Here is an 18,334-nt window from a genome sequence, read left to right as displayed (position 1 = left end):
TTACGTTTCAGCTAATATGTATATATTTACTTTGTGATTCTTGCAATGACTAAATGCGAGCTACAATTTAACATTCAAAACATTTAAGTGTCCTTTGTTTGGTGAGACCTTGATAGAAATAAAAGTCAAGGCAATCCTATTAAAAAACTACATTAAAGTGTTGAGAAATGTAGATAAGATATAATTCTATAGTTATTTTACATTTCAACATTTTGCCATCAAACTTCAAATCGTTTCTTCCTAGACGTATCGAGAAGCCTCCGATCGAGTGTGGCACCCACTCCTCTGCAAGCTCAAGGGTATCCATCCATTCATTTATTAGCTTATCCTAAAATACTATCTTTCTGATAGGTATACTTCCAAGTACAAATCAGAACATCTTCCACCCTATCCTAACCGAAGCAGGTGTTCCGCAAGGCGGCATCCCTGGTCCCATTATCTAGTAACGCACTACTATAATAGACGATAACGCCCTCCTTTCAGCAAACATCGACTCACACTTAGACACCTCCAGGACCATCTGTCCTGTTTGGAAGTATGGTTCAGGAAATGGAGGATCAAACTCAAGGCAATGTCAAAGCCTTGCAAAAGCCTTCACCCTTCGCTATATCACTTCTCCAATCTATACCGATGTCATCTGCTACTTGGGTACATCAACAAAAGACTTATTTTCAGCCCTCACACTCGACTCAAAAGAATAGAACTGATGATATAAAATACTCAAAATACTGTTTCTTAACAGATCTAATCTCACTACAAAACAAACACCTAATTACTACAAGCAATCTGGAATTGAACTGTTGGGTTTAACCTAGCGTTGCCACTTCGAAAGAACTCGGTCACTCCAGTCCAAAATCGTTTATCCATTGCCCAAGCACCGTTTTTCGTACCCATCCTTACCATCCAGACTGACCTTCAAATCTTATCTCGAAACTGCAAGAAGTCGATACAGACTTTAACTCCCCCCCCCCCCAAAAAAAAAAAAACCAAAAAACCACGCTTTTCATCCCGTACTCTTTCTGACAATCCTTTAACGCCTAAAACGCCAAAGGCATCGCGAGTTTAATTACTGGATTAATTTTCTATTTTTGTTATGCTATAACACTCTAGCATTGTAGTGATATAGTGTAAAAAATAAGAAAATTGTCATCAGTACGGTAAATATTAAAATGCGTATTAGTGAAAACCTTTCTGTTTTTCGACGATGGCGTGTACTTTCCTTCGAATATGTAGTCTTGAAATCGAAGAATGGTTGAAAAATAATAAATTTCCAATTAAGTTTATTTCAGACATGCCTGAGAAGCTTAGGGAGCAAAGACGATTATAAACCAAGTTGAGGCCACGCAACATGAGATCATACTTAACCATATTGTACAAAAACATTTGATAATATTGCGTAAAGATGTTAAAAACAAGTCCGGATCTATAAATATAAAGTAGTATTCTTTAGAAAAAAAACAACAACGTTAAAATGTCAGTCAGTATAGGAAGATAGTAATCGGCTCAATGAACATTTAAATAAAGTTGAAAATAAACGAGGAGATGCATAAATAAATATGTATATAAACTTTCATTTCCATAAATGTACGTGGGTAATGTTTTAATCTAAAAGTAATTTTGCTGATGTTCAGTTCGATGTGAAAGTGGTCAGTGATCCGAGAATGCGAGGTATTGAATCTACACGGTAGGATGGCGATATTTCCTGCATTTTCCGCTGTCCTCGGTCCAGGTTATTTTACATTTTATAAAGCTATACACGTTTTGTTATTCAGGTTGTAAAATTAAAGTTACAAATAGTCGGCGTCAGTCATTTTTAAAATGCTTTATTAGTAATATTTATACTCTTCAGTCAAATACATAGGCGGCAACATCGAATATAAGATCATATCGGGTGAATTGATAAAAGAAAGAAAACAACAAGTATGTTTTTTCTTTTATACATTTTATATATAACTTAACTGACAAAATGTCTATTTATAATAATTTCGAAAATAAGACACAGGGACACAAAATTCTCTGAAAATGATTACAAAACAATTATATAATATTGATATTACTGAGAAACAGTTATATCTTAATAAAATTATTAATTATTATCGTTTTCATTTATGTGGTAATGGCCGAATTGGCGTGACTCACTGTCCTCCCGGGGAAAATACGGCAGAACTGTGTTTCACACGGAAACAGGAAAAAGAAAATTGAGATAAACGGCTTTAATATAAACAAATCGAAATGTTATTAGAATGTTAACAACCGAAAATAAACAAAAAAAACGCAATTTTACAGCCTTGGCCACATTTTTCTCTTTCTGAATATATCCGAGTACGTCCTCTTCCTCCCCATGTTGCAAATCTTGAAGTGGCATAGCGCCATATCTGAAACACAAATACAAATAAAAATATTTTAATGCGGTTTGATAGTTTTTGGTCATCATGGTCCGCCTGTCCTCGCTGTTTTGGCCGGTCAAGCCCAAGATAGCCAAGTTAATCGCTCAGAAAACCACCAACAAGAAACTCTCAATATTTTCAGTTGTTGTGAGATTTCTTCTTTCGTTTCTTTGTTTGCGATGAACATTTTAGCTTGGTCGTTTCATTAGATTCACCCTATTCTCGCTTTTTCCCGATTACCTGTCAGACCATCTTGCCTAATTGATCTTGGTTGATTTAGCATGCTGCGTTTGAAAAGGGGTCTTTCAGACCAAAGCAGCCAGGCTAGGCTGACCAAATAATGGTTTTTTTGCCTTTGTTGTGCATATATTTCAAGGTTATTATATATCAGATATTTTTTGACCAAGTATCACCGATAAATGTTACATTACAATTGGCAATCCAACGTCGGTAGTTATTACAATAGTTTTTGTGTTTTATAAGTAGAAATTATTCTGACTTCTCTCAGAGAATCGTATATTAGAGACAGTAAATATCACAGTTAGGCTTTCTTCGGCCTTTTCTTCTTGTCTACGTTCTTCTTACTGGATTGTGAAAAGTAGTTTATAATATTTTTGTTGGGTTGTTTGATTGTAAAAAGTTAGCTCGTAATATTAAAAATATATAAAAATAAATCTCAGACAATAAAAGCGGTTTTACATAAAATTTAAATTATTAAAAGAAAAATTACAAGATTAAACGTTTTGGTTATGAATTTTGAAAGTTGGGTGAACAGGTTATATCCCACATTCACGACAAATCTGTTGTGCGGATTTAGCATTGTTCGCCCCGTGAAACGGGTATTGTATTTTGCATTATTAATTTATAAATTAGTAATACATAGATTATAAACGAATAATATTAGTTGGTCTAAAAATTTAGTTTACGGAAAATATGTAAACAAACAGTACAGGTAAACATTCTGAATTAAAGGTTAACTATGTCAGAAAAAATTACAATTAAAAAACTCAGAGATTAGACTAATTGGAAATAAAACGTACCAAGTGCTGACCTCCCATCCCATCCTCAAATCACCGTAATCGATCCTCTCAAGAAACTCTAATCCAGTAATTTACACTCGAAACCTTCAACACTGAATCTTACTCGTCTAGGTGTGAAAGAACCGAGAAAAATCTACCCACGTAGCCTTCGCTCTCTGAAAGAGTGCTCAAGTTTGTTTCAATAATCTCTCAACTGTGGACAAGTTGCGGTATCTAGGACCTCGAACAACGCTTGACTTGGAACACGCCGCTGAAACGACAAGAAGTTAAGACACGATACAGAGAACTTTTACGAAATATTTACCAACGCACTAACGTACTGGCTGCTTTAAAAATATTTTAGTGAAGCCGGTGTGGACTTACTGACTGGAAATATGGGGTTCAGCCAAAAGTTCCATTATCCGTCTCATCAAGACTGCCGAACCTTTGACCCTCAGACAAATCTTTGATGCTCCATTTTATTTGTCCAACGTAACAACCCAAACAGACCTAAATATTCCTTTTCTTCAAGACGTAAATCCGCTACCGTTACCGAAAATATAACAAAACAACCATAAACCTTCAAATCCAAAAACTTGCATCCGGACAATTCCTCAAACCCTCCTCGACGACTGAAGAGGCGATAGCCGCAAGATCTGCTATTCAGTAACAGTGTCACCGTTAATGAAAATAGTCTCCATTAAATAAAAAAAAAGTATCATTGAAGTATTGCAATGGGCAGTTTTTCCCCTCTTGTCTTGGTTGTGTATATAGTAATTAATATATTGTATTTGTCGTATTTGAACCACCACAAAATAGAAACGTGTTTTTCTTGGTTTAATACCAACTCAAAATATTTTATGTAGGCATAAGATAAACTTACATCCTGCTCTTTGCTGTATCATTATTGTGATAACAACGCTGGTTATTTTATTACTGTGAAAAACTTTAATTTGTGAATCTCATTGTTGAAAATGATGCGTTTATATGTTTTTAATCTGTGCAAATAATTAGTTTATTTTTATTAAAATGGCGAGTTGACTCGTTTCACGGGGCGAACAATGCTAAACCCGCACAACAGATTTGTCGTGAAGGTGGGATATAACCGGTTCCCCCAACTTTCATAATGCATAATCAAAACGTTTAATCTTGTAATTTTTCTTTTAATAATTTAAATTTTATGTAAAACAGCTTTTATTATTTGAGCATTATTTTTATGTAGTAAACAAAAAATTAGCAACTAATCAATTAATACAGTTTAGTTGAATTATCGCAGTATTAGTATTCTCAGCTGGCGGTGAAAAGAATAATATAATTTTATCTGATATTATTTGTCGTATTTGAACCACCATAAAAAAGAAATGTTTTTTTTTTGTTTAATAACAGCCTAAAAATACTTTATATGTGTATGCAGTATTGTTTAAGTATGTAGTCACAAGATAAACATATCCTGCTCTTTTCTGTGTCATTATTGTGATAACAACGCTGATTATTTTATTACTGTGAAAAACTTTAATTTGTGAATCTTATTGTTGAAAATGATGCGTTTATAAGTTTGTAATCTGTGCAAATAATTAGTTTATTTTTATTACGCTGGCGATTGGCCACGTTTCACGGGGCGAACAATGCTAAACCCGCACAACAGATTTGTCGTGAAGGTGGGATATAACCGGTTCCCCCAACTTTCATAATGCATAATCAAAACGTTTAATCTTGTAATTTTTCTTTTAATAATTTAAATTTTATGCATAACAGCTTTTATTATTTGAGTATTATTTTTATATGGTGAACAAAAAATTAGCAACTAATTAATTAACACAGTTTAGTTGATTTATTTCAGTATTAGTATTCTCAGCTGGCGGTGAAAAGAGTAAAATAATTTTATCTGATATTATTTGTCGTATTTGAACCACCATAAAAAAGAAACGTGTTTTTCTTGATTTAATAACAACTTAAAAATTCTTTATATGTGTATGCAGTATTGCATAAGTATGTAGTCACAAGATATACTTACATCCTGCTCTTTTCTGTGTCATTATTACAATATAACAACGCTGATAATTGATATTAATATTATTTTATTACTGTTCAAATTTTTTATTTGTTGAAAATGATGCTTGTGTATATATTTTTAATCTTTGCAAATAACTATTTTATTTTTATTATACTGGCAAGAAGTTATCTCAGTGTTTCCCAACCTTTTTTGTACCCTGTCCCGCTTACAATTTTTGAAATCCCTTCTGCCCCACACCTCAAACCCAACGTACATAATCTTTAGTATTAAAATGCTCACTGAATAAAGTTAAAAATTATTGTGAAAATCACTATGGAACAATTGATCAAACACAGTAAGCAAATTTTTTGAAAACCCCGAAAACCGTGATATTGTTTTATCGGGAACTCATCTTGTGATGTTCTTCAGTTTTTAAAATATAAAGTGGCTGCGATCAAACGTGATAAGATCGCATCAGTAAGAATAAAAAAAAACTGTGTTGGTGGACGCTAAAGAGTTTGTTGGAGCACCTGAGATTTAAGTGTCCCAATTAGTTTTTAAAATGGCATCTAGTAGATTCAAATTATACTTCGTCCCAAAATAGTTACCATTTTGCATTTTAACATGAGCTTCGAAAAATATTTGCCGGACATATTAATTAATTAATATCCAACTAAAGTAAAAAATAATAAATATCAGTGAAATTCGTATCTATACCTGATAAAACCTTATTTTTTCGAAGAGAGAAAAACTCCGATTGATTTGGTTGAAATTTCCAAATTTAACAAAATATCAGATAAAATGCATTTTTTCTCATGTAAATTATTGTTATTAGAAAGCAATACCATTCTCGGAATGTATTCTGTAGTTCTATTAATTTTCCCTCTCTTGATAAATCAATTATATGAGTCCGCAATAGCAAAATATTAGACAGATTAGATAAATGTCTTTATTATTTACAATTTTGTTACATAATGTTGTTGTTATGATCTATTTACAAAAGTAAAGATATGCATTACCATTGGTTGTGCAAACCGTTGTGGGTGAGTTGACCTTGCGACCTATTACATTTCTTTTATTTCATAATTAAATTAATTAATTCTCTTTTAAACTAATAGCATTACATTACAGTTAAAATTTCATTGACAGAATAATAATATCAAACTAATAATGACTTTAGGGCTAATTTACAATTGTACATAAATCATATTATTCCTTTTTAAACAATTAATAAATTCTTTTACACTTCATATCAACGTAAAACAATAATTTAAATAATATAAGTGTAGATAAAGTAAAGTAAATCAAACCAAAATAAAACGCTGGTAATCATTTTCTTCAATGAATGTTTGAAACAGTAGAAAGACAACAAATTTTGTGACATAATTTTTCAAATCCGAATCCGCAGTTTCCGTTTTCATTCCTTGTACGTTATAAGCCAGGATATCCAGCATTCTGTGTTTTAGCTGCTATCTTGCCCCTCCATGGTCCGAGCTTGTGGAGTTGACTTGCCTGACAGTAGCTCGTTCTCTCGTGGTCCTAACTCATAAGCAAATCGTTTGAGAGACTCTTTAATGCTCGTACTATCTACAGACTTGACTCGTTTTCCTGTGTCGTCTCTGGTGCCCTTCGACAGGGAAACTTTTTCCGGTGGAGAGGTCATAGGGCATTTATTTCCTCCTGAAGCTGCTGTCTGCGTGATTCTTTAGTTGTTTCTGATATTGGCTCCCTAATTATCAGGTTATCATATCTGATTACCGCATATTTGCCGTCCGGCCGTGCTTTTAAAAGTTGGGGGCGCAGCATTCTTCTTTTTTCCTGTACCTGCTTTGGGTAATCTTCGGAAAAAATATTAGTTCCCTTCAATTTAGCCGACTGCCTTAGGATCGATATTTTTGTTTTGTATTTGACCAGCCCAATTAGGATTGGTTGCCTGTTTTCTTCTTTGGAATTTCCCAGTCTCCTTACAAAATCGAAATCATCTGGTGTGATATTCAAGTCCATTTTTTTATTTATTATGTTGCATACAAAAAATTCGAATTCATTTAAATTTGCAAATGTACGCGATAACCCAAAAAAGATTGTTTTTCTTTCTTCTTCTCTTTCCAGGGCGCATGACTCGCTCATCGATGTAGTTCATTTTTTTTTCTATTTCATTTGTATGTTCCTTAATATCTGCAACAATTTTATTTCTATTTAACTCCATTTCTTTACACAAATCAGCTCTCAGAAGTTTCAACTGTTCCATAATATCCCTATTAAATAAATATATGAATTGAGTGTAGCGGAATGTTTTCAAATTATTGTTTCCACACTAGTGTATCAATCTGGCTCGTTGATAACTAATACTGGCAGAATTGTAAATACCCAGATACTAGCTACAATAATAGAATAATGCTTACGCACCTGTTGCTCCCCTCTTTGCCAAGGAACGGATCTTCTCACTGTTTCCCGTAGAATCTATTCCAATATCCACTTTTGCAATTACAATTAATAATTAATGACTACTTATTCGTATCTCGATACTGCTTTAATAGCACTATTCACGGCTACTATTTAATTCGTGTGCAACAGTTTCTTCTCCCGTAGGACACAGTTAGCACCGATTTAAATCAAATTAATGCAGAGCTCAAATTAGCGTGACCGACCTGGACAGGCGTTCAAAGTCAACTCAATAGCAGAATACTAATTAATATTATTTCATGTAAAATATTGTGTTGTTTTGTTCAGGAAAATCATCACTCTCATTGATCTCGATCATCAAGATATGTGCGAATAAATTTAACATTAAAATTATGATACAAAAAGATACGAATTATAAATTGCACAGTATTGTTTGTATGTGATATAGCGTGTCTCTTCTTCTTTTTTTTTGGGCCCAACCCTGAATTCGGAAAACCGAAATCAAGGTCCCAGAGGTTTTTACGATCGGACCTGACTATACTTATTTCATTTATCAATCAGGCACCTTTTATATTTCATTTAAACCAAAGTAAATACAACACCAAATGTTTGTTAAATTTGAATCTTTAATTACAATTTATTTTCACATAAAATGACAATATATTATTTTTAATTTAAAGAATCCTTTTATCCTATAACAAACCTATCTCAAATCTACAAACTTTAATTTTAAAATGGAATTTGATTCTCGTTTTATAGTTCCATAAAGAAAGGTAACGAAATTATTATTATTTATTATTATTATTATTAAAATTTTGACCACCAAATTAGAAAATACAATTAAAATATTAACACAGCTTTTAAAATGAAATATTATTTCTTTTATTTTTCTTTATAAAAATATATACCCTTTTAAAACTAAATTACAATGATTATTTTTTTATTTTGACGTCAAAGTAATAAAAATTAACTCACTTGAATAATGTGCACACCAAATTTTTCTTTTTACCAAAAATAGCTGTTTACTCACACAAGCCAGAAAGGGATCTGTTCTAGGAATTGAAAAAAAATAGCCCTTTTCTTGGCCCATACTCCTTTCACTGTTTGAATGTGTGGAGGGGCATGGCGGTTCATTTAAATCTGAACGTGACATGTACATAAAAATCGAAACGCCACATCTTATTTTCAATTAATTGATTTATGGATTTGCATTAAACTGTAGAGGTGTTGATATTCAAAAGCTAGTATTGATAACAAATTATATAAGCTTGTACGATTACATTTATGGTGTAAATTAATATTTATTGAAATTTTAGTTTTAAGTTTTTTCCTTATCATAAAAACACGAATAGCTCGTATCTGCATATTAATATTAATGCTCAATTTACTCAGAGATTAAAAAAAAACATTGTTTGTCATTTTTCTAGAATTAGGAACTTTAAAACCTAAATTAATATAACTTCATAATTTAACATACTTTTCATTCATTTGACACTAATAAAATATACTGAATTCTGAAAAGCGAGACTTTACAAAGATTTTAACGAACAAGAATTTAAATTACTACAGCGATGACGATAAGCCTTAACTGAAATGCCGTGAAAAAAAGATACCGAGAGTAATTATTACGGGATATTGAAAAATAGCAAGAAATGCTTGAGGATTGAAATAACCCGATAATACATTCAGCTTTTTCACGGGGAACAGAAACTACTATATTCGATGATTTTTCAACTAAATAACGAATGAGAATGGGTACATAGTTAACTAAAAATCTAAACGAGTTATTTTCAAAATTCTTTCCCTCCCTTAAAACTCAAATTGCCTCCCTTCGTAAGCCGACGTTGGGAAACACTGGGTTACATCTTTTCACGGGGCGAACAAATGCTAAACCCGCACAACAGATATGTCGTGAAGGTGGGATATAACCAGTTCCCCCAACTTACGTACTACTTTTTTAAAACTTTTTTTACTTATAATACGTAACCAAAACGTTTAATCTTGTAATTTTTCTTTTAACAATTTAAATTTGATTTAAAAGATCTTTTATCGTCTGAGATTTATTTTTATCTAATGAACAAAAAATTACCAACTAATTAAGACAGTTTTGTTGTTTTATTTCAGTATTAGGACTCTCAGCTAGTTGCGAAAATAGTGAAATAATTTTGTATGATATTATTTGTCGTATTTGAACTGCCAAAAAAAAGAAACTTGTTTTTTTTTTTATAACAGCTTAAAAATACTTACTTAATATTTAATATACTTAAAAATATTGTATTAATATGTAGTCACAAGGTATACTTACATCCTGCCCTTTTCTGTGTCAGTAGTTGTTCAGGGTCGTTCTCCATCTCGTCCTTAATTATGTTTTCATAAGTCAAGGGCTGCTCTCCTTCGGGGCGGCTTTCACTTCCGTATGTTTCTCTATTCTACAACAATTTACACTTTTATCGTGATTCTGCTCTTTTTCTGTTAGTGCCGAAAGTTCGGTCATTACCTGTAGGTAGTCTAAGAGTATGGATATGTCTTGGAGTGTGAGTGGCGCCTGTTCTTCCGATGATGCAGGGACTTGTGAGAGAAGTCCTAATAATACCGCGCAGATCAACACCGGCCTGACTACCCCTGGGAGTCAGAAAGAAAGACAAGTTTTGTAAAAAGGTTAATAATAAAAGCTATAAATTACTTACAAAACAAATGGTACAAAATTGGGTTGTTTCTCAATTTGAATGAAATTAACTTAGCCAGCTTGTTTAGCCCAGAACAAATGTCTTACTAATGACCCAAGTTCACCTTGTATTTATTTATTATTGTAAATTAATATACTTTTGAAGTATTGTATATGGGATTTTTTAAAATTTGTAATTCTTTTGTTAATGAATCTTAAAATTTCAGATGTAATTATTATATGTGTTACCAATCAAGAAAAATCACTTTATGTGAAAATACAAAAATAATAAAATACAACCTGTTGTTCGGCAAGAATCTATACAATTTTTCAATAGTCGTGTGTGATTTTTCATTAGTACAATCATTTGTATGCAAGTTATATGGGCTTTTTTAAAATTCTAAATTGTTTTGTTAGTGATTGTCAAAATTCCAGATGTAATTATTATGTAGGGTAGATTTTATGTACCAAATAAATGAAGTGTACTCTTCCATCCTGGGATATTTTCGTGTTACCTTTAAGCGTTTTTATAAAAAAATCTCAAAAAAATAATTTTTTCTGAACTTATACAAATATCGTGCAATTAGAGAACCAGAATAGCAAGAAAGAAAAGAATGATTAGAGCCATTTTGTCAAGATTGAGTACGTTGAGGAAAAATGTAACCCACCAAGAAAAATCACTTTATGCGAAAATACAAAAATGATAAAATACAACCTGTTGTTCGGCAAGAATCTATACAATTTGTCAATGGTCATGTGTCTTTTTTCATGAATGCAATGTAAAATATCTCATTTAAATGTGGCAAAAAACGAAAAAATCCCAGTTTTCCCTCTCGTCGCGTGGGAACGTTTGATTGGCTCCTTAACGGTTCAAATCTTTCCCTTGAGTCAACAGTTCGACTGGCCAAAATCAACAGACATGGTGCCGGAGGTAGAAGATCGTCATTCCTGCGGTAATAGGATACTTCGTTTGCTCTATCGCCCGGAGGGTTGCTCGTTTATAGGCTAATCGACTCCGGTTTTTTTTTAACGTTTGACGTAAAAATATGTACAAATGTTGTTTTGTGTCGATTTTCCCTTCACCTACCTCTCATTACAAGGGATGAGTGAACCACCATAAATAATTATTGTTGGCGCAGCGATAGACAAATTTATCACTAGATGTTTATTTTTAGAACCAATTCATTCATATTTTATACTGATTTTAAGTTCATTTAAAATTGGCCTATTTAAATTTTAAAGTTGAAAGCGCTTACATAAAAAGCTTCTTTAAAAAAATTTAAAATTGATTAAACTTCTAGTCATAAGATACATTTTTATTCTCTTTATATGTCATATTATATCTTATTTTTAAAAGTAAACAATCCTGATATATCTGTTTAGTTTATTTATCTTTCGCCCGGCCGAAATCCTTCTCTTGCCCTTTCCCGTGAAACATCTTTAGCAGATTGAACTTTAATATTTTACCAGCTTGTCTTTCTTTTATCGACACAGTCGTCCCGTTTAGTTCTCAGAATGGGGGATTTGAACGCAAAGAATCAGTTTTTTTGATACTGACTAACCAATACTCATCTGTTTCTGACCTTTCAATTTACTTTGGGGTATAATTATATTTGTGTATTATAGCTGGCTGAAATTGTAAACCTTGTGCGTTTGAAAAACGTCTAATCTCATATGGTAATTTTCAATTGTAAACGTTTAAATTTAACAATTACACGAAGAGGTGTGAAAAATCAATTGTATTAGCTGATTCCAAAAGCGTTGAATTCTTAAAAAATATTCAAACTAATAAAAAACACACTTTCAGCTCAACCAAAACCACAAATTTCAACTTTCAAAGGACCCAAACACAGCATAAAATCAACGCTGAATAATACGTTTCTCAAACAGGAATGGACGACGAAACCACATAAAACAACGCAGACATTGACAGTAACAAATTAAAAAATAAACTAGAAAAAAATATGTTCCTATAAATAGCAGCGCCACTTGAGTCTTACTATTACATTATAACATTACTTATATATTCAGATATGTAGATATGTATAATACATCATGCGCACTAAAAAGGAAAAGAACCGGCGATAACAGACAAGATAATAATAATAATAATTTTATTTACGAAAAGTATAGTAATTCAGTAAGATAAAACAGAAAAAGATAAAAAAATTAAGGATAAAATACTAATCAAGTTTTAACCAATCTGCACATTTTCTCCCGTGACCTAAAAACAATGCTTGTAACAGGTGGCAGGAGTTATGTCAGTGAACAAAATTGCTAAAAATTAAATGAAAAGAACTTAGGTGTTTAAGACAAAATAAATGAAATAAAAAATAAAAATAATGAATAGAGAAAAAATAAAGTATATTCAATAAATGAAATAAAGGTAAAATAAAATTAAAGAATACAATAATTGACATATGTTGCCAAATGTACCACAAAGAAAGTCCAAATTATAAATTTAAAATTTTTACAGTAATTCATTTTTTGAAATCACAGTGAGAATTAAATATGTTAAAGTTAAATTTATGATTGTAAGGAAACATAAAAACAACTTTTCAACGAAAAATTAAAGTACAAATTAGAGTTTACTTTGGATATAAAAACATTAGTTATTACTTTTTGTCTTGTTTGATACTCAGTGTTTGATTCAGCTAAAAGATTATTTTTCAAAGACATACACACAAGAACATTGTAAAGACAATTGGTTAAATTTTACAATTTGAAAAATACCATACGGTTTATTGCTGTTGAATCTAAAAGGTTTAGAAAGAGAATTTTGAGTTACAATTAATGGATTTAAATAACAATTGTTCCACTCTATGAAACACCATAGCCAATTATATACTGAACTAAGGCATAATAAAGTAATTTTAACTATTTTAAATTGAGGATGTAAGATAATGTATATTTCTAATTAATTAATTTTTATTTAAGATATATAACTTAAAACTTTTATTCATGCTTAAGAACACTTAAAAAACCTTTCGATCTTCTGCTTGAAGTAAGAATAAAATTAAAAATTAAAGATCACCCTGATGATTCATATATGTGCCAAAAATCAATTTCTTCCATATTATTGAAGTAAACTTGATAAGGGAACTTTGTGCGGGGAATGAAGGTTATATGGGAATATGTTTCTGTGTTAATTTTTTTCACATCAAGACTCAAGTAGTGTGAGGTGTTGTATCGTCTGCAAAGGTCAAGATGATGGTTTTAGGATGTCAGCACTTGGTAAAGTGATGGGTCCGAACACTGCTCTGAAGAACACCAGCAAAGAAGGTTAGAATTAGCCTTGAGGATTTAACTTTTAAAAATAATCAAATACACGGAAGCCTTTTTGCCTTCAAAGTTTCTGAAATGATTGTTATTCTCATCTATGGATATTATTCAGAGATATTACAATGTTGCTTGTTTAATAAGACTAGGGTCATTATCACTGTCATGGTCACTGGATAGGAGATCCCACGACCGTCGCCTCTTTAGTCAGCGTGGAGGGTTTGAGAGAATTCGTCGGAATGAGAGATTCTGGATTTAAGGATTTAGGAAACTTGCTGTAATGAGATCTTACTCAAAAGAATTATTTGGGTCTGTTCGAATGCGAATGATATTGGAATATTTTCTGAACCCTTCACTTCCGTTTCGTGTTACAAAGCAGTCCTTCATTTGTGAGAGGTAAGTCTAAGCGTTTATAAATACGTCGTGAAAGAGATTTTTTAGTCCTGTAATAGACAAACGATGATGTAGTCCCAGATACCTTGTCCGCATATTATGTTTCTGTGTTTTTTTTCTCATCAAGACTCAAGTAGTGTGAGGTATCGTCTGCAAAGATCAGGATGATGGTTTTAGGATGTCATTGGTAAAGTAGTGGGTCCGAACACTACACTGAGGAACACCAGCATAGATATATGTGCAGAAAAGGAATAGTTTTTAATGACCGTCAAAACCGGTCGAGGTAGCTTGAAGTATGAGATAGTTTGAGAGAAGGATGTCATTGAGCGTGAACATGCACGGGTGCCAAACCGGATAAAAGACTTGGCATATATCAAGAAAGGCCCGTAACAGTACTGCTCGTAGTCAAGAGAGGAAGAAATTGTAAATTTGCTAAGTTTGAAGGACCGGTTTTTTATATCAATGATTTAACCTAATAAAACGAAATTTGCTAAACAATTACTTTTTAAATCGTCGTTAGATAATTTTTAAGGGTAAAAGTTTCAATTAAACAATCACGTTCAAAGGCAATTCGAAAAAACATAAAATACAACCGTCAGTGACAAACATATTGCGTAATATATCGTAATGTTCTTCTATAGATTTATATGGACAAAAATTAATATTGCCGTTTACTTAATTGTGGAGCTACATGGGCCTTATCAGTACTAAAACCTATATAAAATAGTATTAATGGTTTTAATTTTAGACCGGATAGAGCGTTAAGGGCCCTTTATAAACTACTTCATGACGTAAATGAATAACAGATATAAAATGATAAATTATGCTCTCAGTTTCTGTATTGAATATAATTTCTTGGTATCCGCTCTCTGTACAACATTAGATAATGTTGCCAAGGGGTCTTAATTTAATTCCCCTCTTTTTTTTTTTAAACCTGTCAAATGGTCTAGCTGTAAGGAGTTCAAAAACAAAAGCAATGATAAATTATATTTAAAAAATGTCATTAAGTAGCTGTTTGGTTTTTAAAAGCGTCTACGCATATAAAATATGTCTTAGATTTAAAATTAAAATTACATTACGTAAAATTAAACTTGACTTATTGTTTAAACTTGAATTATTGGCATGCCATAAGGAAATTCGTTCCGATCCTGTAGGTCCGGACCAAAACAATTTAAGTTGGTAATTGAAGTGTTCCAACGACCCTCTAGAATGAATAAACATGATCTTTGATTTTAAAATTAATTATACCAATATTATGCCGGAGATTTGATTGTAATTGAGCAATCGACAGTTTTCATCTGATGTTTTTGTCAAATTTCACTTTCGTCTTTTTCATCAGGGGATTTCAAATTTTAAAACGTTTGGATGCGAATCTATTAATTTTAGAAGACGATCGGGCTGTTCCATTTGCTGGAATTGGTCATCAGCCATCAAAGTTGTTCTCACAACTCTCCGTTAACCGTGGCTCCTTTTAACGTTTAAATTGCACACATTGTCGTTTTTGAAGTATTCAATTTTCCCTTCAGGAAATGATCTCGTTGTAAAAGCAGCTGCCTTTTATACAGTTTCTGTCTTAATGCTTTTGTAAGCAAATGGTCGCGAGGATTGTGCGAAAAGTGTGGCCGGTTTGCTGACTACATCCAATTGTATAGGTTTGAAAATTTTACTGCAACGATCTAACTAGGTTTTCTTAGCTTTTTAATTCGTTTTAGTTTCTTAATTCGTTCATCAAATTCCCTTCGAGTTTTGTAAATAAGTTTTATTTATAAAGCTTATAATAATTGAATAGAGAAAATAACATACAACACAGACTAGCACTAAGAACTACACTCATACAAACTTAGGTACTACTGTTTTAATAATATTTTGTCATTTGGCCGTTTCTTCCTTTAGAAATTGTAGTCAAAAATGTACTTAATCAACCATGTTTTTTCTTCAATTTTCAAGAGCTTAAAGTTTATCCTATCCGAATGCAATGCTTGACTAATAAAAGTACCAAGTCCACAATCATTTTGCCACGAAAGTAGTGAGATTTATTCTTGAGCTCTGAGGGATGGTAAATCCTGTACCTGTGTCATTTTAAACGCAGTATGCTAACCTCTCCCGACTTGCAGGTCTTGACAAACTGTTGAACTGAAAAGTAAAATAGTCGGATAAAATACAATCGGAAAAGACAAAATAAAACATGGCATAAAAAATGATTCACAGGTATTAATGAAAAATGATACACACACTATCGACCAGCCTTAGATCTTCAGTTTGAAGTACGAGTAACTTAACAACAGGCCCATTACCATATTGTCAATAAGAAATACCACTTATTGTTATAAAATCTTTTTCTTCCTGGTTAAGTGCTTTGTTTGTTGTCCTATCTATTTGTTCATCGCTAAGGCCTTTGGAAGGCTGAAGCTAATCTGTTCAATTATCTGATTACCCAGGGCATTTATAAAGTATATACAAATAATACTAATATCTCAAGTGTATATTTAATACATTAAATGTTATCACTGGCATGTGACAGACATCTTAAAAATTTAAAATTTTAAAATCCCATCTATAATCATTTCTTTCGTCCGTTCGTACTGTCAAAAATGTGATGCTCTAAAAACAGGCAATTGAATTTTTTCCACCTTTACTTAAATGACATTCAAATAACCGTTGTTTTGTTGTTGTGCTATTAAAACAGGAATATACGTCAACTATCTTTTGAGAATTTCATTATCTGAAAATGTGCAAACGTGTTCAGGATGGTTTTCATAGGTTTTAAAACAGGTTGTGTGAATTTTTGTTTTGTTTTGAATACATCCATTATAAACAACGAACACTTGCGCCATAAAAATTTACCACGATTAGCAGTTTGCTGGAATATTCCTATAGCCCAGAGAGTGAAGACCTTTGTCACGATTCTTTTCCTATTAGGGAAAGTCATGACTTTTATTTTTTTAATTTTAATTTTCTTGAGAGTGGCACTCTCAACACGACACGCAAGAATGGTACAATTACACAGAAACACTTTGAGCCCTGAAGATGATCTCAATAAAGATCGAAACGTTGGCACGATAGAGAAAATGTTTTTCTAAAACCTACATCACACCAGACCGCATCTCACGATTTCTGAATAATTTTTTTTTATTCCTATTTATGTTTTTAAAATACTATTTATCGGTCTCTGTTTTCTTACAGCAAATTTCTATTTTTGTAGGAAACTTTTTCCCTGGGGGCAAACCAATGTCACTTTTTCTTCAACTATGACCTAAAAGATTTATTGCGGAATTGACCCATCTATATTTCAGAGTCTCGAAAAGTGCACCCTTAAGGTAGTTTAACACTTTCCGCGATTCCAGTTCGTTTATTTCTAGGCGTCAAATTCGCCTTTCCGAGTGGCTGTACCGTTTCCGGGCCAAAAGCTTTGCAGTCACAAAGTACATGCCTCACCTACTTCATGACAGAGTTATTAGGTTTCTGCTGTTTTCCCCATTTTTTGCCTATAATTAAATTAATAACCGTTGTTAGATGAAGTAATTTGTAAGTTTTTTGTAAGCAAGTACCAAGTTTTCTTCATACCCTGCTGGGGGAAAAGTTTACAAATGAAAATGGCACACTTTACTTTACTCCAAACTTTCTTTTTGATGAGAATTTTTAGATCTTCAGAGTACTGTAAAAGGATCAAAGTCTTGTACAAAAATGATTACAAATTATAAAAATCAGTATGCATTTTTGTTTGTCCAATGGAAATACCGAATTATCTCTACTACAAACCATCAGGGATTAACGAAAGTAGTAAACCATATGACACCAATGTAAACGATGATTAAGATCAAAAACAATTTTTTAGTTGGTGGCTCTTCGTCGCAAAGTATTTTTCTCTCTCGGTTAATTCCGTGTTGAAAAGTGGTTCATACGCAATTCGACGTAACTTTCGAAAATCCGTGCGCCTCGTGGACGATCAATTTCCTGCCGTGGTGATGTCGCCTATTGACTGCCTCCGGTTTTTAATAGAAATCAGCGGGTTTGGTTTCCGATAGGCTATAACAACTTCACCGTAGCCACGTGTAGAACAATGATATTCAAAAATAACCCTCATTTTATATTTACAACAAAAGAAAAAAATATGAGAGGTGCAGATTTGCTTATTACAAATAAACTTAAAAGTGTGAGAAGAAAATAACAATCCAGTCGCAAATCGATGATAACC

At 32.3% G+C, this 18,334-nt stretch overlaps 2 protein-coding genes across 8 annotated transcripts in view; one reads left to right on the top strand and one right to left on the bottom strand.

The window, feature by feature from the left end:
* Positions 1–18,334, top strand: part of LOC106662577 (DNA ligase 3) — a 120,528-nt gene that overhangs the window by 4,308 nt on the left and 97,886 nt on the right. The gene's annotated exons all lie outside the window — the stretch shown is intronic.
* LOC106662579 overlaps positions 1,569–18,334 on the bottom strand; it is a 39,247-nt gene continuing 22,481 nt past the window's right edge. Inside the window, exons 2-4 of the mRNA XM_014386770.2 lie at positions 10,300–10,424; positions 10,108–10,231; positions 1,569–2,375 (exon numbers count right to left, since the gene is read on the bottom strand). Of these exons, the coding sequence (XP_014242256.1) occupies positions 2,281–2,375; positions 10,108–10,231; positions 10,300–10,424 (344 nt within the window). The 3' untranslated portion in view covers positions 1,569–2,280. The remainder of the gene's footprint in view (positions 2,376–10,107; positions 10,232–10,299; positions 10,425–18,334) is intronic.

The sequence above is a fragment of the Cimex lectularius genome, unplaced genomic scaffold, assembly GCF_000648675.2.
Source record: "Cimex lectularius strain Harlan isolate CLEC.00 unplaced genomic scaffold, Clec_2.1 scaffold43, whole genome shotgun sequence".
Lineage (NCBI taxonomy): Eukaryota > Metazoa > Arthropoda > Insecta > Hemiptera > Cimicidae > Cimex > Cimex lectularius.
The sequence above is the reverse complement of the archived record's forward strand: the minus strand, read 5'-3'. Positions and strand labels throughout refer to the sequence as shown.